The sequence below is a fragment of the Panthera uncia genome, chromosome D1 (assembly GCF_023721935.1).
Source record: "Panthera uncia isolate 11264 chromosome D1, Puncia_PCG_1.0, whole genome shotgun sequence".
NCBI classification, from domain to species: domain Eukaryota; kingdom Metazoa; phylum Chordata; class Mammalia; order Carnivora; family Felidae; genus Panthera; species Panthera uncia.
The window spans coordinates 44,475,369-44,493,451 of NC_064808.1; the positions used below are offsets into that span (position 1 = coordinate 44,475,369).

At 43.1% G+C, this 18,083-nt stretch overlaps 1 protein-coding gene across 1 annotated transcript in view; it reads right to left on the bottom strand.

Moving 5' to 3' along the window:
* The window catches only part of PARVA (parvin alpha), a 171,660-nt gene that overhangs the window by 21,582 nt on the left and 131,995 nt on the right, over positions 1-18,083 (bottom strand). Inside the window, exons 5-6 of the mRNA XM_049649836.1 lie at positions 10,613-10,753; positions 3,780-3,895 (exon numbers count right to left, since the gene is read on the bottom strand). Coding sequence (XP_049505793.1) covers positions 3,780-3,895; positions 10,613-10,753 — 257 coding nt within the window. The remainder of the gene's footprint in view (positions 1-3,779; positions 3,896-10,612; positions 10,754-18,083) is intronic.

Genomic DNA, 18,083 nt, shown 5'->3' on the forward strand with positions numbered 1-18,083 from the left:
TTTTTAATGGATAAATAGGGGAGCTTTTCACTAAGCAGTACAGTTCTCAGGTGACTAGCTTATTCTCTGAGAAAAGGATAAGCACTTTGGAGGCTCCCACACCTACCCATCTGCCCATCCGCCCACTCATCCATCTGTCCATCGGTCCACCCATCATCTGTCTGCCTCCTCCCATCAATCTAGCCTCTTTCTTCTTTATTTCATGAACTGGCGTTTTCTCTGTACAAGAACCTCTGTTGGATAAGAGCGAATACTATGGAACGTCTGACATAATTTCTGACCTTGAGGAACTTAGAGAACAATGGGGTAGATGAAACAGGTATGTGAGAAAGATTTCCAAGAAACAGTACCAGTGTTTGTGCCTGATGGGGTGGCTCAACGGCTCAATGATTACAGTAGGACCCCCCTTTCACTCTCAGAAGTGTCGTGTGTAACCAATTATGCAGTGGTCCCATGCAGACAGAAGTGCTGACGGGAGCAGGCACGTTCAGCTGGGATGGTCAGGGAACCCTTCCAAGGGGCGGGGGTCCTCAAGCTGGAACTTGACAGGATGCAGAGGAGAGGGCATTCCAGCAGAAGGGATGGCCCCAGCAAAAAGGCAGAGGCAGGAGAGCACCACTGGAACGGAGCCACTAATGGTGGCTGCCATTAGTGGGACGATGGCTGCCATTAGTTGATGGGGAGTCAACTGAGTGCCAGTTTGAAATTTAAACCCCGTTGTGTGGGCATGAGAGCCAGTGAAAAGAGTGTCAGGGCTCAGGAAGACCTTTTTTTTTTTTTTTTTTTTTTTTAAATAATGTTTATTTTTGAGACAGACAGAGTCAGAGCACAAGCAGGGGAGGGACAGAGAGAGAGAGGGAGACACAGAATCCAAAGCAGGCTCCAGGCTCTGAGCTGTCAGCACAGAGCCCAACACAGGGCTTGAACCCACAAACTGTGAGATCATGATCTGAGCTGAAGTCAGATGCTTAACCGACTGAGCCACCCAGGCACCCTCAGGAAGACCTTCTGATAGGTGTGGAGAGGGAGATTCACTAGACCAGGTCTCTGTAGTCAGTTCCCAGGCACAATGAGGACAGCAGTCTGGGGATGGCAAGCACCTGTCACATCGTTCATCTTTTTTTTTTTTTAATTTTTTTTTAACGTTTTATTTATTTTTGAGTCAGAGAGAGACAGAGCATGAATGGGGGAGGGGCAGAGAGAGAGGGAGACACAGAATCGGAAGCAGGCTCCAGGCTCTGAGCCATCAGCCCAGAGCCCGACACGGGGCTCGAACTCAGGGACCGCGAGATTGTGACCTGAGCTGAAGTCGGACGCTTAACCGACTGAGCCACCCAGGCGCCCCAAGTTCATCTTTTACAAAGGCAGAGAAGAGTGTCAAAAAGGAGCCTACAACTGTTAGTGTTTCAGCTGAAACCTGCCTTCTTGCCCTCTTGCCCAAACTTCTAGAACCTTCTCTTCTATTCCTAAGAGCCACAGAAACTAGTGTCCTTGCAAAATACTTTTATCGAAGGAAAGGTAGAGCTGGATAAAGGTCAACAGTGTATCTGCACTAGATTTGGAAGAATGGGTTATCAAAGTGAAAAAGGTAAAAAGGAAAAATAAAGATATAATTTAAAAGGGATCCAGGGACGCCTGGGTGGCTTAGCTGGTTAAGCGTCTGACTTCAGCTCAAGTCATGGTCTCATAGTCTATGAGTTCAAGCCCCGTGTTGGGCTCTGTGCTGACAGCTCAGAGCCTGGAGCCTGCTTTGGATTCTGTGTCTCCCTCTCTCTGCCCCTCCTCTGCTCATGCTCTGTCTCTGTCTCAAAAACAAACAAACAATAAAAAAAAATTTTTTTAAGGGATCCGGTAAGGATAAATCAAGGGCCTTTCCCATTTCAGCTTCAACAAATGTGTAATTTTTACAAGGGGCTAATGGAATTTGTGTCCTGATCTTGTAAGGCTCTTCACAGACATAAAAACTCATCTTCAACTTCATGCAGAATTCAGTGCTTTTGTACAGAATAGAAAGGAAATCTGGGTGAAATAATCCCTCACACAGCACCTAGATTCACCTCGATCTGTTATTTGTTGCCTCGAGGACTCTTTCTGTGGTTGGGTCGGTGACTTCTGGCTAATTCTGAGTCCTGCTTCTGTGCCTGTTTAACTTAACAAAGCAAAACACCCCATAAAACCTGACATGCAGGTTTTTATGTACCTTGTCCTGTTTTCCACCCTCCTGCTCACAGAACTGTCCACAGAGACATTACACTGACAACAGCCTTCTGATGGGCCTAGAACTGAGCTTAAAATAAGGCTTGAGACATGGGCTTGCAGTAACCCCTGTTCCAAAACAGGGGTCCCCCCCACCCCAATCTTGAATCAGCGTTTTAAAAAATATACTGAAATTAATTTATACATGAGTGGTGAAAATAATATAATAGAGATGGCTTGGATTCACCAGTAAGATGCTTGTACCAGGTTGCTCTGGGATGGGCGACATATCCATGGCAGACATAAAACGCTTGCCGCAGCTGACTGCTCGATCCATGAGGCCAATTAGTCCTTTTAGCTGCACTTAGTGTCTAAACCACACACATGCTCACCGCCTGTGGCCCTCTGATCGCCCTCTCCTTGGTGTAGTCTTGTCTCCTGGCAGGCAGGGCCAACGTGACTATTTCTATTATATTTCCTTGACGTTTAGCAAGGGAGATACCCAGAAGGCATGGAAGAAATACTTTATCACCAGGGCACGGCCGAGCAGCCGACTGAAGAACACCTTCACATCTTCCTCCCCTCCACCGACATCCGATCCCTGAAAGCTCAGCTTCTGTCCGAGAAACTTGGCCTGGTGGGGTCAGGCCAAGCCTACCAGCCCTCAAGGCTCTTTCTCACCAAGGGGTGGTAGAACCGCCATATTGTTCTCTATTCCAGAACGCTGGATAACCAGTGAGCTGCTTAGAAGGGGCGTTCTCCCTTGCAGCATGTTTATTTGAAAAGAACAGAAACAAGCAAACAGAATGCTGACCTTTCCTAAATGGGCATAAAGTTGGAAAATAAAATTGAATTTGAGTATGTAATAGGGTTAGGAGCAGAGTGAGATAGTCACAGGGAGAGAGCACACTCTCGCCGTGGAAATTACACAGCCATATGTGAATGGAAATTCCATCCGACAATCTGGAAAGGGTGACTTGAGATCCCAGCCATGCTTCTCTGGGCAGGTGAAAAGCAGCCATGCCCTCCGTATAGGCATGGCCAGTCAGGGGTGCGCGCTCTCTCTCTCTCTCTCTCTCGCTCTCTCGCTCTCTCACTCACACACACACACACACACACACACACACCCCTTCACATGCACAGGTTATCTGTCTCTTCCCAATATCTGTCCCTCATTTGTTTAACCAAAAAATGATTCTCCCTGGCTTGCAGGGCACACCCATGCATACACAGGGGATACACCTTTTCTCCTGACCCCACTGCACACACCTCACATTCATACGTCACACCCTCAAATACATAGCACACAGACACCCTCTTTACGAAAACCTGCAAACCCCACGGACAAGCCCCACACAAGGCTAGCCCATACTCAAGTACACGCTCTTCCACCCATTGCACATGTGACTGACTGCTGCCCACATGCATCACAGGGCACACGCATGCACCTCCCAACACACAGCACATCAAGGACACTCAGCAACCATTCCACCTGTAACTGGCTACCCGGCATGCCGTAGCTCCTGTATGAACTCAGCCTCCGTGCCTCTTTAAGGGCACAGATGTTTGTAGTGCTGTCTTACCTGGACCACAACCACTTGGATGGAGACATGATCTGGGAGTCGGATCGGTGCCCGGAAATACTGGGACAGAGCAACCAGCAGATGCAAAATGGCTACCAGGCTCTTGGCGTGAACAGCTGAAATAAAAGATGAATCAAAAATTAGAGAATCGTCAACCAGGTTCTAGGCAAATAGAAGCAGATATTCAAAATGTAGCAGTACCACACCCAATGCACCTTTTATCGCCCCACTAAGGATCTCACAGGCCTTGCCCTTAGGTCCCCTCATTCTTGGCCAAGTCCCATGGAGCTATTTCTTGGGTCATGTTATTGCTGCATTTCCAATATAGTGCCTCTCCACTCTGATCCAGGTTTCCAGTAGGGACCCTGACAGCTGCTGAATTTTGACAAAAGATCAGCCCTCTGCCACCCCCCATGTTCTTGTTCATTCTATTTTAATAACCTTGTTCATTCATGTCTGCCCTGCATCATCTTTCCCTTCCCTCTTGACTCTGAACTCTTTGGGTTATCACCACTACCCTTGTCCCAGGGCTCTACCCAAAGCAAGTCCTCATTCAATAAACACTGAGTCAGGAACACTGGATCCTTTCCTTTGTTCAGGGCTTGCAGTCCCTCGAGGAAGGCATGAGACATCTAAAGGCCTTTGTTGCTCTTTGGAGTACCGTGTATGGCCAGCATAGGCAATGCCCTTCGGGAAGAGCGGGGAAAGGATATGTGCGACCCAGCTGGCTTCTATAGCTCCTGAGCAACGTGCTAGATGTTAAACCTATTTGTACTAGAGGAGGGTGGGCAGCTGGTGAGTTGTAGATTTCACAGATGAGAGGAGAAGACTGTAATGTAATGGGTACACACAGGGCCAGGCAGACTGGAGCTTCAGTTCTGACTTGACAAGCTCTATATCTACTGCCTCCATGACCTTGGATAGGCCATTCAAGGCCTCTGAGTCTCAATCTGCTAACCTTCACAAGTGGGGATAGTAGTACCTTTGCAGAAATACAAGTTGTAAGAATTCCCAGAAATAGTATAGACAAAGCTTCCAGCCCATAGCAGATGATGAAGGGTTGATATTTTTTATTGCAACTTACGAGACGACACTTCACACCTACACAATTAAACCATGTCAACTTTCTCCTCGTTCTGTCTCATAAAAGGAAAGCTTCGCCAGGTACCTTACATGCCTTCCCAGTCCTACCAGCCTCATGGGATCCTCCTTACAGGGAGGCATTTAAGGAAAGAACAACAACAAAAGTGCTCATTTTGTGTACTTAGCACAAACTGGGCCCATTAGTAGGGTGTCATTCTGTCTTCCCTGGGACTGATGAGTCTGCTTTAACAGGAGCTTTAAGAAATCCCCAAGAAAAGGAAATGACTCAGACATTCCTTGGGAACTCATTAGGGTTACTTGTTATCACTGCTATTTGGAAGAAGGTTTTCCACCGCCAATGAGCAGCAGATGATCTGCTCCCATTTAGGTCTTCCAGAAGACATTGTCAATTCTGAGCTTTTGGGCATCGTCCAAAGTTTCACCCACAGTTACAGCCTCGGAGGAGGCTCCTGGCCCGGGAGTGACCTACCGACACGGTGTGCTTGCAGCCAGACAGAGGCATAATTGGGTTTGCTCTTCTGATCAGAGCTGCTGTACGTCAGTCCAGAGTCTGAGGGTTGTAAGGACATTTGCTAACTCTATCCTTTCTTCTTTTTTTTTTTTCATGTTTATTTTTGAGAGAGACAGAGTGAGAGCGGGGGAGGGGCAGAGAGAGCGACACACACAGAATCCGAAGCAGGCTCCAGGCTCTGAGCTGTCAGCACAGAGCCTGACGCGGGGCTTGAACCCACGAACCGTGAGGTCATAACCTGAGCTGAAGTCGGCCGATTAACCGACTGAGCCTCCCAGGCGCCTCTCCCTTTTAATGACAAAACATAGTGCTAGAGAAGATGTGGTCAAAAAGATTGTTCTTACCCACCAGTGACACTGTACTTCATCTTGACTGTTGTACTGAGCAGTATAGAGCTATTTTATAAGCACCATACAGATGCCAGTCTCTATTGAGGAGTGCTCGGTTCTCCTGGGAAGTTTTTCAAAAGAAATAATTATACAGTTTCTCTCTTCCTCTCTCTTTCTCTCTCTCTCACACACACACATGTGCAAAGATGTTAATTATTGTGTAATATAGTATTTAAAAATCTGGAAAACACTATAATAAGAGGATAGTTCAGACTGGTGGTTTTCAAGAACATTTTTTTTATTAGGCAGAGAAACCCTTTGTTTAAAAGCCATTAGGCAAAACAGATGAAAAAAAGCACAAGTGTCCTGGTCCCCAAGGCCTAACTGCTACCCATAGCTGCTATTCTCTCCTCAGTGACGCCTGAGTTCTTCCTGGCAAATCACTAGGTTGGGCCAAGAATGGTTAATAATCACTGCTTTAATAAGTTATGGTATATCCACATAATGGAATAATTTCCACACACTGAAAATCACTGTTGAAACAGTGTAACTATAAATATTAATAGTGTAATGTTAAACAGAAATAATAGAAACAATGTAAAGATACACATTTATGGATATACATACATGTAAATACATATACATATATGTGTACACACACACACACACACGTTTGTGGCCAAGACTTGGAAAGGAATATTAAAAAAATGAAAATATGATAGTTTGCTATTTAAAAAATTTTTTAGAATAAAGGTATGTCATCTTTTTTCTTTTTAAAATTTCTTTAGTGTTTATTTATTTTTGAGAGAGAGAGAGAGAGAGAGAGAGAGAGAGAGAGAGCGCGCACACATGAAGAGGGAAGGGGCAGAGAGAGGGAGACACAGAATCTGAAACAGGTTCCAGGCTCTGAGCTGTCAGCACAGAGCCCGACGCGGGGCTCGAACTCATGAACCGTGAGATCATGACCTGAGCCAAAGTCAGACGTTCAATTGACTGAGACACCCAGGCAACCCTCATCTTTTTAATTAAGAAAAATCCTAACAACCTTCATCTATTGGGGTCCCCTCATCATTGCTACATTTGAGCTTATCTCCTGGTTTTCTCCCTGATGCCAGATAGAATCTAGGGATTCTGTGGTCCTGCCCTTGGGTCAGGATGGCAGTGTGCAGATTTAGAGGTGGGCCCAGGCTCTACTATATAAATTGGGCACTTAGCCATTGTGCCAGGAGCTGGTGGACATTTTCAAAGGAGCTGCTGAGTTAGGCATAGTCCTCCAAATAGGAGTTGTGGTGGAAATATCAACTGGTGTAATTTTTTTTGGAGACAATTTGACAATACGTATTATGACCTTAGAAATATACACACACGTTGGCCTTAGAATGCCACTCTTAGGTATTTGTACTAAAAAAGTATTGTGGCTATCAGCAGACAGAACTCATCAGGCTACGTTGATAATAGTGGAAAAGTGGAAAACAATCTTAAAATCCATTATTCATTAGATAGATTATACTATAACCATACGATATTCTGCTACATAATATTAAAAGTGACAGAAGAATATTTAATGATCTGTGAAGATATACATCTTATAAACTGATCTCATCTTTGTAAAAAAAAATATGTAATTATGTATACACACATTTAATTTACTTATCTATTTCTTACACACACACTCACACTCGACCTGAAGGGGAACACTGCAGGTTGACAGTCCCTGTCTCTGGGTGGGCAGCTTAGAGGGACCACATGCGTAGGCTCAGTGCACAGGCTCCACGGCAAGACTCTCTTTCAGTTCTGGCTACACCCGTCACCACCCATGTGACCTTGGACAAGGACACTCCTTCAGCAAATATTACTGTGTCTGGTATTTGCGAGTTGCTCTTCCACTTTCTGGGGATTCAGTAGTGAAGAAACAAAAATCCCTGACTTCTTAAAGCTTACATTCATTGTCTCTGAATCGCTCTCTGCCTCTATTTTCCCATCTGTAAAATGGGGATACTAGAATTCTTACCTCAGATGGTTGAGTGAGGATTACAAGGATGAAAATACGTAAACGGTTTAGAATAGTACAAAGCATACAGTAAGCACCATAGATATGTTAGCTGTTAATATTCAAATTTGTTTTCATTTTATAGCTTTTTAATCATGAAAATTGTTGTGAATAAAGCAAGAAGAAAAGGTAGACCTCCCTAAAGCCCTAGATCAAGAGCCTTGGTAACTCACAGCTGTCCCTGCCACCTTCGTCCTGAGTGGAAAGATGACACGATATCTAGGAGCTAGAGAGAATAGCAGAGGGGAGGGACAGAACTTCTCTCCAGGAGTTGGACCCATCACATCCCTTATGGAAGAAACCATTCATGCTTGCAAACAGTCATCACAGGGATCTAGCCGCTGAGAGAATGATCCCTCCGGCCTAGTACTTCATCTCCGTTTTGGAAATCTATCTGACAGGAATAACTCGAGAGAAGCAAAAAGAGACCCAACCTAAGACATTTGACTTGGCCCCGACAGTAGCCAGTAGGTGAGCAAACATCCTAATAGGATCAACGTCAGTGTAGGGTTTAAGATCCCTATGGGACTTTCTACCCAGTGAAATAGAAGCAGCCATCAAAAATAATGGCTACCTGGGATAGTGAATACATGGGATAATGAATCCTACATGGGAATATAGAAAATCTGATATAATATTAAGAGAAAATAACAAAACACAGGAGTGTGAGTAAACATTTGCATTGATAGGGACAGTAGTGGGCAAAAAATGAAAACAGCCAGATGAGAGTGGCAACACGGGTGATTATTTTACTCGTACACATATCCCCATAACAAATGAAGGGTGTGCCTGGGTGGCTCATTCAGTTAAACGTCCGACTTCGGCTCAGGTCATGGTCTCACAGTTTGTGAGTTCGAGCCCCGCGTCGGGCTCTGTGCTGACAGCTCGGAGCCTGGAGCCTGCTTCAGATTCTGTGTCTCCCTCGCTCTCTGCCCCTCCCCCATCACACTCTGTCTCTGTCTCTCTCTCTCTCTCAAAAATAAATAAGCATTAAAAAAAGTTTTTTAAACAAATGAAGGTAAACATGAACCAAACAAATCATTAAAAACCACTAAAGACCATGGTCCTGAAGTGGCTTTAAAAAGTTCCATGTTGGGATGCCTGGATGGTTCAGGATTTTGGCTCAGGATGTGATCTCGGGGAAATCCAGCCCCGCACTTCCTGCTCCATGCTGAGCATGAAGCCTGCTTGAGATTCTCTCTCTCCCTCTGCCCCCCACACCGCCTCGCTGGTGCAAGTGCTCTGTTTCTCCTTCTCTCTCAAAAAAAAAAAAAAAAAAAATTTCCATTCTATCTCAATCTTTCCGAAACTGGGTTCCCTGGTAAGTGAAAAGGTGTTTTGTTGGGAGGGGTGCATGGAGATGGTCCACATTCAGGGAGGAGGGAATAGGTTGAAACAAAACTAAGCAGGGGTCTTTATCAGAGGACTTTAATGCTCACGACTATTGTGGATTTCCGCAAGGTAGATGCAGTTCCCACACTAGTAATCAGGTGCCCTCCCCCCTCCCCCAACACTGTTAGCATTCCTGGCCTTTGGGGCAGCAACCAGGACCCAGGGCATGGCCTCCCCTCTTCCTGGGTGTTTCTCTCCATCACACAGAGGTCGCCCTGTTTCAAGCACTGTGTGATGTGCACGCGAAGGTATGATTATGCTGAAGGAGGTACCTGTTGTCTCACCTCCAATGTCAGTTGCTAGAAACTTGCTGAAGAGGTTGGGTCTGGCAGCTACTGGGTCTCTAAGCTGAGGGATAAAGATATCCTTTTCCTTTTTTTTTTTTTTACTGTTTATTTATTATTGAGAGACAGAGACACAGGAGGGGAGAGGCAGAGAGGGAGGGAGACACAGAATCCAAAGCAGGCTCCAGGCTCTGAGCTGTCAGCACGGAGCCCGATGTGGGGCTCGAACTCACAAACCGCGAGATCATGACCCGAGCTGAAGTCAGACGCTTAACCCACTGAGCCACCCAGGTGCCCCAAGATTTCCTTTTCTTTCCCAAGTTGGAAAGGTGGTTTTTTTGGGGGGAGGGGGAAGGTATCCATTTTAAGTTGTTTAAACTGGATACGATTTTGTCTAGAACTTAACCCCTTAATACTTAAAAGCAGAGAACATGATCTAAATCATTTTACTAATCTGAATTCATATTTTCATCGATTACAAAGAACAAAACAACTCTGGACGCCCTCTGAGAAATCTGAGGTTGCCACTGGAGTCACCTGATCTGCTGATTCAAGGCTGATTCTGTTATGGACTCATCACGTCCATATTAGCCTGGTGGGCTCTTAAGGTAGCAAAAGAACAAGCAGTTTATAACTTTTGGAGATGCTCAAGCTACACTAGCTGCGCAACCCGAATTTGAAAATCCTGTTCCAGGGCCTGCGATGTCAGCCCCAGACTTTTGCTCCTTCTGGAAAATGAGGGGCTGAGAGGAAGGGCATGGGCTTCAAAACAGAGCCAAGTCCTTGCTCCCCTGCTCCTCAGCTGCCTGAATGTAGGGATTTTGGCTTCTTGAAGCCTCTATGAGCTGGACATGTGGCTTTCTCAAAAGGTTGTACAGGGGCTTAGAAGTAGCTCAATCCGTAGTAGTCTCCTCTGCTCCCTAGCTCACGTGAACTTGCTACAAACGGCCTTTCACAGAAAAGCACACTGGCTTTGGACACTTTGTCATTTTCCCAGCAGCACAGAGGATAAGTTCTCTAAAGAAGGGCACATCTCACTCAATGATAAATGGGTTTGCACCCACCCGGGGGCCTGCCAGCGTCCTGGATGGCTTTGTGGAGAAACCCCAGGGTGGGGGCCACAGGGGACATTTAACCGTTCCATCCTTTTTTGTAAAACTCACAGTCCACATTCCACTTGATGCTCCTGGGAGGAAGCTTCAGGGTTTCGTTGACCTTCTCCAGGACGGTCTGCAACTTTTGCTTCTGAGCAATCTCTGACTGGGTGACTTCAGCAACGTTCAGCTTCTCGCTCTCAAGTTTTTCTGGGGTGACAAGGGCGGGGGGAAAGAGAACAGGTGTTATCTCCGGCCACAGACACCCCTAACTCACACGCTCGTTCACTCGCTCCCACAAACACACATGCTCACACATTCACTCGCTCAGCAAGTATATACTGAGCACCTGCTCTGTGAGGGACACTGCTCTCCCTGCCTCATCTGATGTGTCACCAGTATTGAGAGAACTGTGAGAGCTCAGAGTGGGGCATGTAGCCCATCCTGTCGTACCTGAACTCTTTCCCAGCATTCTGGATTTTTCCTTCTCTTCATCTTTGCCTTCTCCAAGCATACTCTGGGCCCCGACTGGAAAGGCTTGTGTGCCTCCTCTGGCACTCCTCTTCATTCAAGGCATTTTGTATGTGTCATGTGTAGGTATGTGTCACATTGAATCACATTTATCTTTTTTATTATTTTTTTAATTTAAATTCAAGTTAGTTAATGTACAGCGCAGTCTTGGCTTCAGGAGTAGAACCCAGTGATTCCTGTCTTACATGTGACACCCCCTTAATGCCTATCACCCATTTAACCCATCCCCCACCCACCTCCCCTCCAGCCACCCTCAGTTTGTTCTCTGTATTTAAGAGTCTCTTATGATTTGCCTCCCTCTGTTTTTATCTTATTTTGCCTTCCCTTCTGCTATGTTCATCTGTTTCGCTTCTTAAATTCCACATGAGTGAAATCCTATATCTTTCTCTGACTTATTTTGCTTAGCATAATATATTCTAGTTCCATCCATGTTGTTGCAAATGGCAAGATTTCATTCTTTTTCATTGCCAAGTAGTATTCAGTTGTACATACATACACCGCATTTTCTTTATCCTTTCATCAATCGATGGACATTGGGCTCTTTCCATAATTCGGCTATTTTTTTAAAAGTTTATTTATTTGAGAGAGACAGAGACAGTGTGAGTAGGGGAGGTGCAGAGAGAGAGAGAGAGGGAGAGGGAGAGAGACAGAGAGAGAGAGAGAATCCCAAGCAGTCTCCATACCATCAGTGCAGAGCCTGACGCAGGGGTGAAACTCAGGAAACTGTGAGATCATGACCTGAGCCAAAACCAAGAGTTGGATGCTTAACCGACTGAGCCACCCAGGTGCTCCAATTTGGTTATTGTTGAGAGTGCTGCTATAAACATTGGGGTGCGTGTGCCCCTTCGAATCAGCATTTTTGTATCCTTTGGGTAAATACCTAGCAGTGCAATTGCTGGGTAGTAGGGTAGTTCTATTTTTAATTCTTTGAGGAACCTCCACACTGTTTTCCAGAGCAGCTGCACCAGTTTGCATTCCCACCAACAGTGCAAGAGGGTTCCCCTTTCTCCACATCCTCGCCAACACCTGTTGTTTCCTGAGTTGTTAATTATAATCTTTCTGACAAATGTGAGGTGTTATCTCATTGTGGTTTTGATTTGTATGTCCCTAATGATGAGTGATGTTGAGCATTTTTTCATGTGTCTGTTAGCCATCTGGATGTCTTCTTTGGAAAAGTGTCTATTCGTGTCTTCTGTCCATTTCTTCACTGGATTATCTGTTTCTGGGGGGCCAGTTTGGTAAGTTCTTTATAGATTTTGGATACTAATCCTCTATCCATATGTCATTTGCAAATATCTTCTCCCATTCCATCAGTTGCCTTGTAGTTTTGTTGATGGTTTCCTTCACTGTGCTTTTTATCTTGATGAGATCCCAGTAGTTCCTATTAGCTTTTATTTCCCTTGCCGCCAGAGACATATCTGTTTTAAAGACCTTCTTTCCTTTTAAACCCACTGGAAATGTAACTTATTTGATGTGTCCCATTTCATGAATTTTAGGGCGCACTTTTTTGTTGTTGTTTTTCACTTTTTAACATCCCTGAAATAAGTGTGTCATAAAATGGATGGCACTCTATAATTGTTGTCAGCCAGGTGGAAGACAGGGGTTCTCATTGCTTCCACGTGTGTGCACTGCGTCCTACCTCTTCATAGTGTGGTCACTTCCGTACCTTAATAAGCCTAGAAGAACACTTTCAAAAAGTAGGAAATAAAAATTCTAAGGAATTGGTAAGCTTTGAGTAATAGTAATTGACATGATTTTTTCTTTTTCTGAGTGGTACTTATAAAATGGTGTGTTTTAAAATCAATTGTTCTTGCATCCAATGGTATAACTTAATACTTAAAGGTCTACATTTTTATCTGTTAAAGAGAACAGCTTTGAGTTAAATAATGGGAAGTATTACCTGCTGTTGGATTCACCGAATCTACTCTCCACAACCCATTCAAGATTGATAGAACGGACACTCCAAAATGTGTTTAAAATGTCTTTTCTCCACATTTTTAAGGAGCACCACACAAAAGAATTAAACCTACAGCAATGGCTTCCCTGATGCTTATAGTATTTATTTTTCTGCAGTTATATCTTATCCAGCTCAAATGTGCCTTGGGTAGTTATTTGAAGATGAGATTGTTCATTGGAGAATTTCTGCAGTTTTCTATGGATTTAAGAATTATTTTCAGGGTTGGGGGGAGGGCGCCTGGGTGGCTTATTCGGTTAAGCGTCTGACTTCAGCTCAGGTCATGATCTCATGGTTTGTGGATGTGAGCCCTGCCTTGGGCTCTGTGCTGACAGCTCAGAGCCTGGAGACTGCTTCGGATTCTGTGTCTCCCTCTCTCTCTGCCCCTCCCCTGCTCATGCTCTGTCTCTCAAAAATAAACAAACATTTAAAAAAAAAAAAAAAGGAATTGTATCTGGGACACTTGGGTGACTCAGTCGGTTGAGCATCTGATTTCAGCTCAGGTCATGATCTTGCAGCTCGTGAGTTTGAGCCCCACATGGGGCTCTGAGCCAACATCTCAGAGTCTGGAGCCTGCTTCAGATTCTGTGTCCCAATCTCTCTCTGTCCCTCCACTGCTCATGCTCTTTCTCTCTCTCAAAAATAAATAAACGTTAAAAAAAGAAATTATTTTCTGCACCTGGATAGAATGAGCTCAAGCTATTTTCACCTCGAAGGCCCGAGTATTATCTTTCTCTTCTCTTTAGTTGCTTATGGCCATCACTTTTTTTTTTTTTTAAGTTTATGTATTTTATTTTTGTGAGAGAAAGAGAGAGATCATGCATAAGTGGGGAAGGGACGGAGAGAGGGAGAGAGAGCGAGAATCCCAAGCAGCCTCCATGCTGTCCGTGAGCCCGATGTAGGGCTCGATTTCACGAGTGAGATCATGACTTGAGCCAAAATCAACAGTGAGACTCTTAACCGGCTGAGCCACCCAAGTGCCCCAGGGCCATCATTCTTTATTTCTAAATGTCAGGGATTTAATAAGCCTATATTTATTTTTTATTTTTATTTTTTTATTAAATATAATTTATTGTCAACTTGTATTCCATACAACACCCAGTGCTCATCCCAACAGGTGCCCTCCTCAGTGCCCATCACCCACTTTCCCCTCTCCCCCACCCCCCATCAACCCTCAGTTTGTTCTCAGTATTTATGAGTCTCTTAAAGACTTAAAGGGAGGGTTTGCCTCCCTCCCCCTCTGTAACTTCCCCCCCTTCCCCTCCCCCATGGTCTTCTGTTAAGTTTCTCAGGATCCACATATGAGTGAAAGCATACAGTATCTTTCTCTGCCTGACTTATTGCACTTAGCATAATACCCTCTAGTTCCATCCACATTGCTGCAAATGGCCAGATTTCATTCTTTCTCATTGCCAAGTAGTATTCCATTGTGTATATAAATCACAATTTCTTGATCCATTCGTCAGTTGATGGACAATTAGGCTCTTTCCATAACTTGGCTATTGTTGAAAGCGCTGCGATAAACATTGGGGTACAAGTGCCCCTCTGCATCAGCACTCCTGTATCCCTTGGGTAAATTCCTAGCAGTGCTATTGCTGGGTCATAGGGTAGATCTCTTTTTTATTTTTTGAGGAATCTCCACACTGTTTTCCAGAGCAATAAGCCTATATTTAAATGTCTTCCTCTTGATTGTTCATACTTGAAGAGATCACGTGTGCCTTTCCCATTGTTTGGGCCGCAAATTCTTATCTTGGATCCTCTCCTACTGAAGAAATGACAAGTTGTTTGCATCTAATACTGCAATCACAGTTTGGGTAGTTTGGTAGAGGCTGCCCGAAGTGCTCGGTTAAGAAAATTTCTGCAGCTTTATCTTGGCTGAGAGGAAAAGATCACTGGGGATAGTGATGACAATCTTGGGAGAGGGCTTGGGGAGAGGGAGAGGGGAGGAGACTGCGTACCCGCCTGCCCTGTTTTGTTACATCATGGCTTATAAGTTTTCATATTTATAACCTTCTGCTGACGTTGGACTTCTTAGGTCCCTGAGTCTGTTTATTAACTCAAAAACTTTTTCTGCACTGTTGTCCATTCCGTTCTCATTTTTTAAAAATTGGATTTTATACATGACCTACTAGAATACTCATTTTTTTCTGTTTCTGCCAGTATTTTTTAATTGCCACAATGCTATTATAATGCCTTCTTAAAATTAAAAAAAAGTTGTGTATTTTAGCATCTGGCATTGTTCAGGAGAAGACTTTCTATGGTTTATTTCTTTTGCATACTAATTTTTGAGAAAATGTAATTCTGCTTGACTTTTTTTCTACTTTAGTTTTTTTGGGTTTTTTTTTTTTTTGCTTTCAATTTTGTTGGATATTTTATTTTAGGCAATGGCATTGGTATTATGTGGATTTTAGTAGATAGAAGATCTTGAAGCAAACTTTGTTAACAGTTTTAGGTGTATTTCTATGCCATGCTCACATACACAATTACACAAACAGAAAGCATTCTCTCATTTTCTCCCTCAATGAAAGTGAGATTACTGTGTATATATTTTTCTGCTACTTGTTTTTCCACTCAAACATATATTATGAATACCTATGTCAATATATATGGATATAACTCATCTTTTGGGTACCTTTTGACCACCTTCACCCACTTTGCCCACCCCCCCAATCCCCTGCCTCTGGCAGCCACCAATCTGGTCTCTGTATCTATGAGCTTATTTTTTTTAAATAAAGATTCAACATATAAGTATGACCATATAGTATTTCACTTAGCATAGTGTCCTCAAAGTCCATCTATGTTGTTGTAAATGGCAAGATTGCATTCTTTTTTTATGGCCAAATAATACTCCACTGTATAAATGTATATTCACTGTATTTTCTTTATCTGTTCATCCATTGATGGACACTTAGGTTGTTTTCATATTTGGCTACTGTAAATAATGCTGCAGTGAACAGAGGAGTGCACATATCTTTCAAGGTAGCATTTTCATTTTCTCTAGGAAAAACCACAAGTGGAATCACTGGGTCATATGGTATTTCCATTTTTAATTTTAAAAATTTTTTTATTTTTGAGAGAGAGAGAGAGAATGTATGAGGAAGGGCAGAGAGGGAGGGAGACACAGAATCTGAAGCAGGTTCCAGGCTCGAGCTGTCAGCACAGAGCCCGACGTGGGGGCTCAAATCCATGAACCGTGAGATCATGACCCAAGCTGAAGTTGGATGCTTAACCAACTAAGCCACCCAGGCGCCCCGTCCATTTTCAGTTTTTTAAAGAACCCCCATACTGTTTTCCATAGTGGCTGCACCAATTTACATTCTTACCAAGAGAGCACAAGGGTTCCCTTTTTTCCATTTCCTTGCCAGTTTTGGTTATTTCTTGTCATTCTGATACTAGCCAATTCTGACTGGTGTGAGGTAATCTCTCATTGTGGTTTTGGTTTGCATTTCCCTGATGATAACTGATGTTGAGCATATTTTCATGTGTCTGTTGGCAATCTGAGTGTCTTCTTTGGAAAAGTGTCCATTCAGATCTGTGCATTTTTTAATTGTATTTTTTCATTTTCTTTTTGTCCTTTTCTTTCTTTCTTTCTTTCTTTCTTTCTTTCTTTCTTTCTTTCTGCTATTCAGTTTCATGAGTTCTTTATATATATTGGATATTAACCTCTTATCAGATATATGATTTGCACATATTTCCAAATCCCCATTTGGTAGGTTGCCTTTTCATTTTGTTACATCGTTTCAGGTCTTATGTTCAAGTCCTTAACCCATTTTGAGTTAGTGTTTGCATATGTTGTAAGATAGTGGTTCACTTTCAGTCTTTTGCATGTGGCTGTCCAGTTTTCCCAACAACACTTACTGCAGAAGCTGTATATTCTTGGGTCCTTTGTCTTAAATTAATTGGCTATATATGTGTGGCTTTATTTCTGGGCTCTCTATTCTGTTCCATTAACATATGTATCTGTTTTTATGCTCTACCATAATGTTTTGACTACTAGAACTTTGGAATATAGTTTGAAATCAGGGAGCATGATGCCTCCAGCTTAGTCTTCTTTTTCTTAAGAAAAAAAATTTTTTTTAAATGTTTATTTCTTTTTAAGAGAGAAACAAAACTCTCATGCTTAGAGCATGAGCAGGGGAGGAGCAGAGACAGAGGGAGACACAGAATCCAAATCAGGCTCCAGGCTCTGAGCTGTCAGCACAGAGCCTGATATGGAGCTTGAACCCAGGAACTGTGAGATCATGACCTGAGCCAAAGTCAGATGCTCAGCTGACTGAGCCACTGAGGTACCCCTTCGTCTTCTGTTTCAAGATTGCTTTGGCTATTTGAGGTCTTGTGTGGTTCCTTACAAATTTTAGGATCCTTTTCCTATTTTTTTTCTGTGCAATGTGTCTTTATTTTTATTTTTCATTTGTGCATAATTGACACAAAATGTTACACCACACAAAGTGTACACCATAGTGATTCAACAAGTCTATACATGATGCTATGTTCACTACAAGTGCAGCTACCATTTGTCTTGACACATCATCACTTGTTACAGATTCACTGACTATATTCCTTATGCTGTATCTTTCATTCTGTGACTTATTTCATAACTGGAAGCCAATTTCTCCCACCCCAATACTTCTGTGAAAACTACCATTAGCAACTTAATAGGGATGGTCTTGAATCTGTAGATTGCTTAGGGTAGAAGAATATTTGACAACATTCTTCTAATTCATGAGCACAGAGGGTCTTTCACTCCTTGTGGGACTGTTTTCTTAATTTCTCTTTCTGATAGTTTGTTGAATTAGTGTATAGAGATACAACAAATTTTTGTATATTGATTTTGTACCTGTGACTTTACTGAATTTGTTTACTAGTTCTAACAGGTTTTTTTTTTTTTTTTTGGTGGAGTCTTTGGGGTTTTCTTGATATATATATATATAGTTATATAGTTATATATATAACATATATTGTTATATATTATATATTATATGTATTATATGTATTATATATTATATGTATATATATATATACATATATGTGTGTGTGTGTATATATATATATATT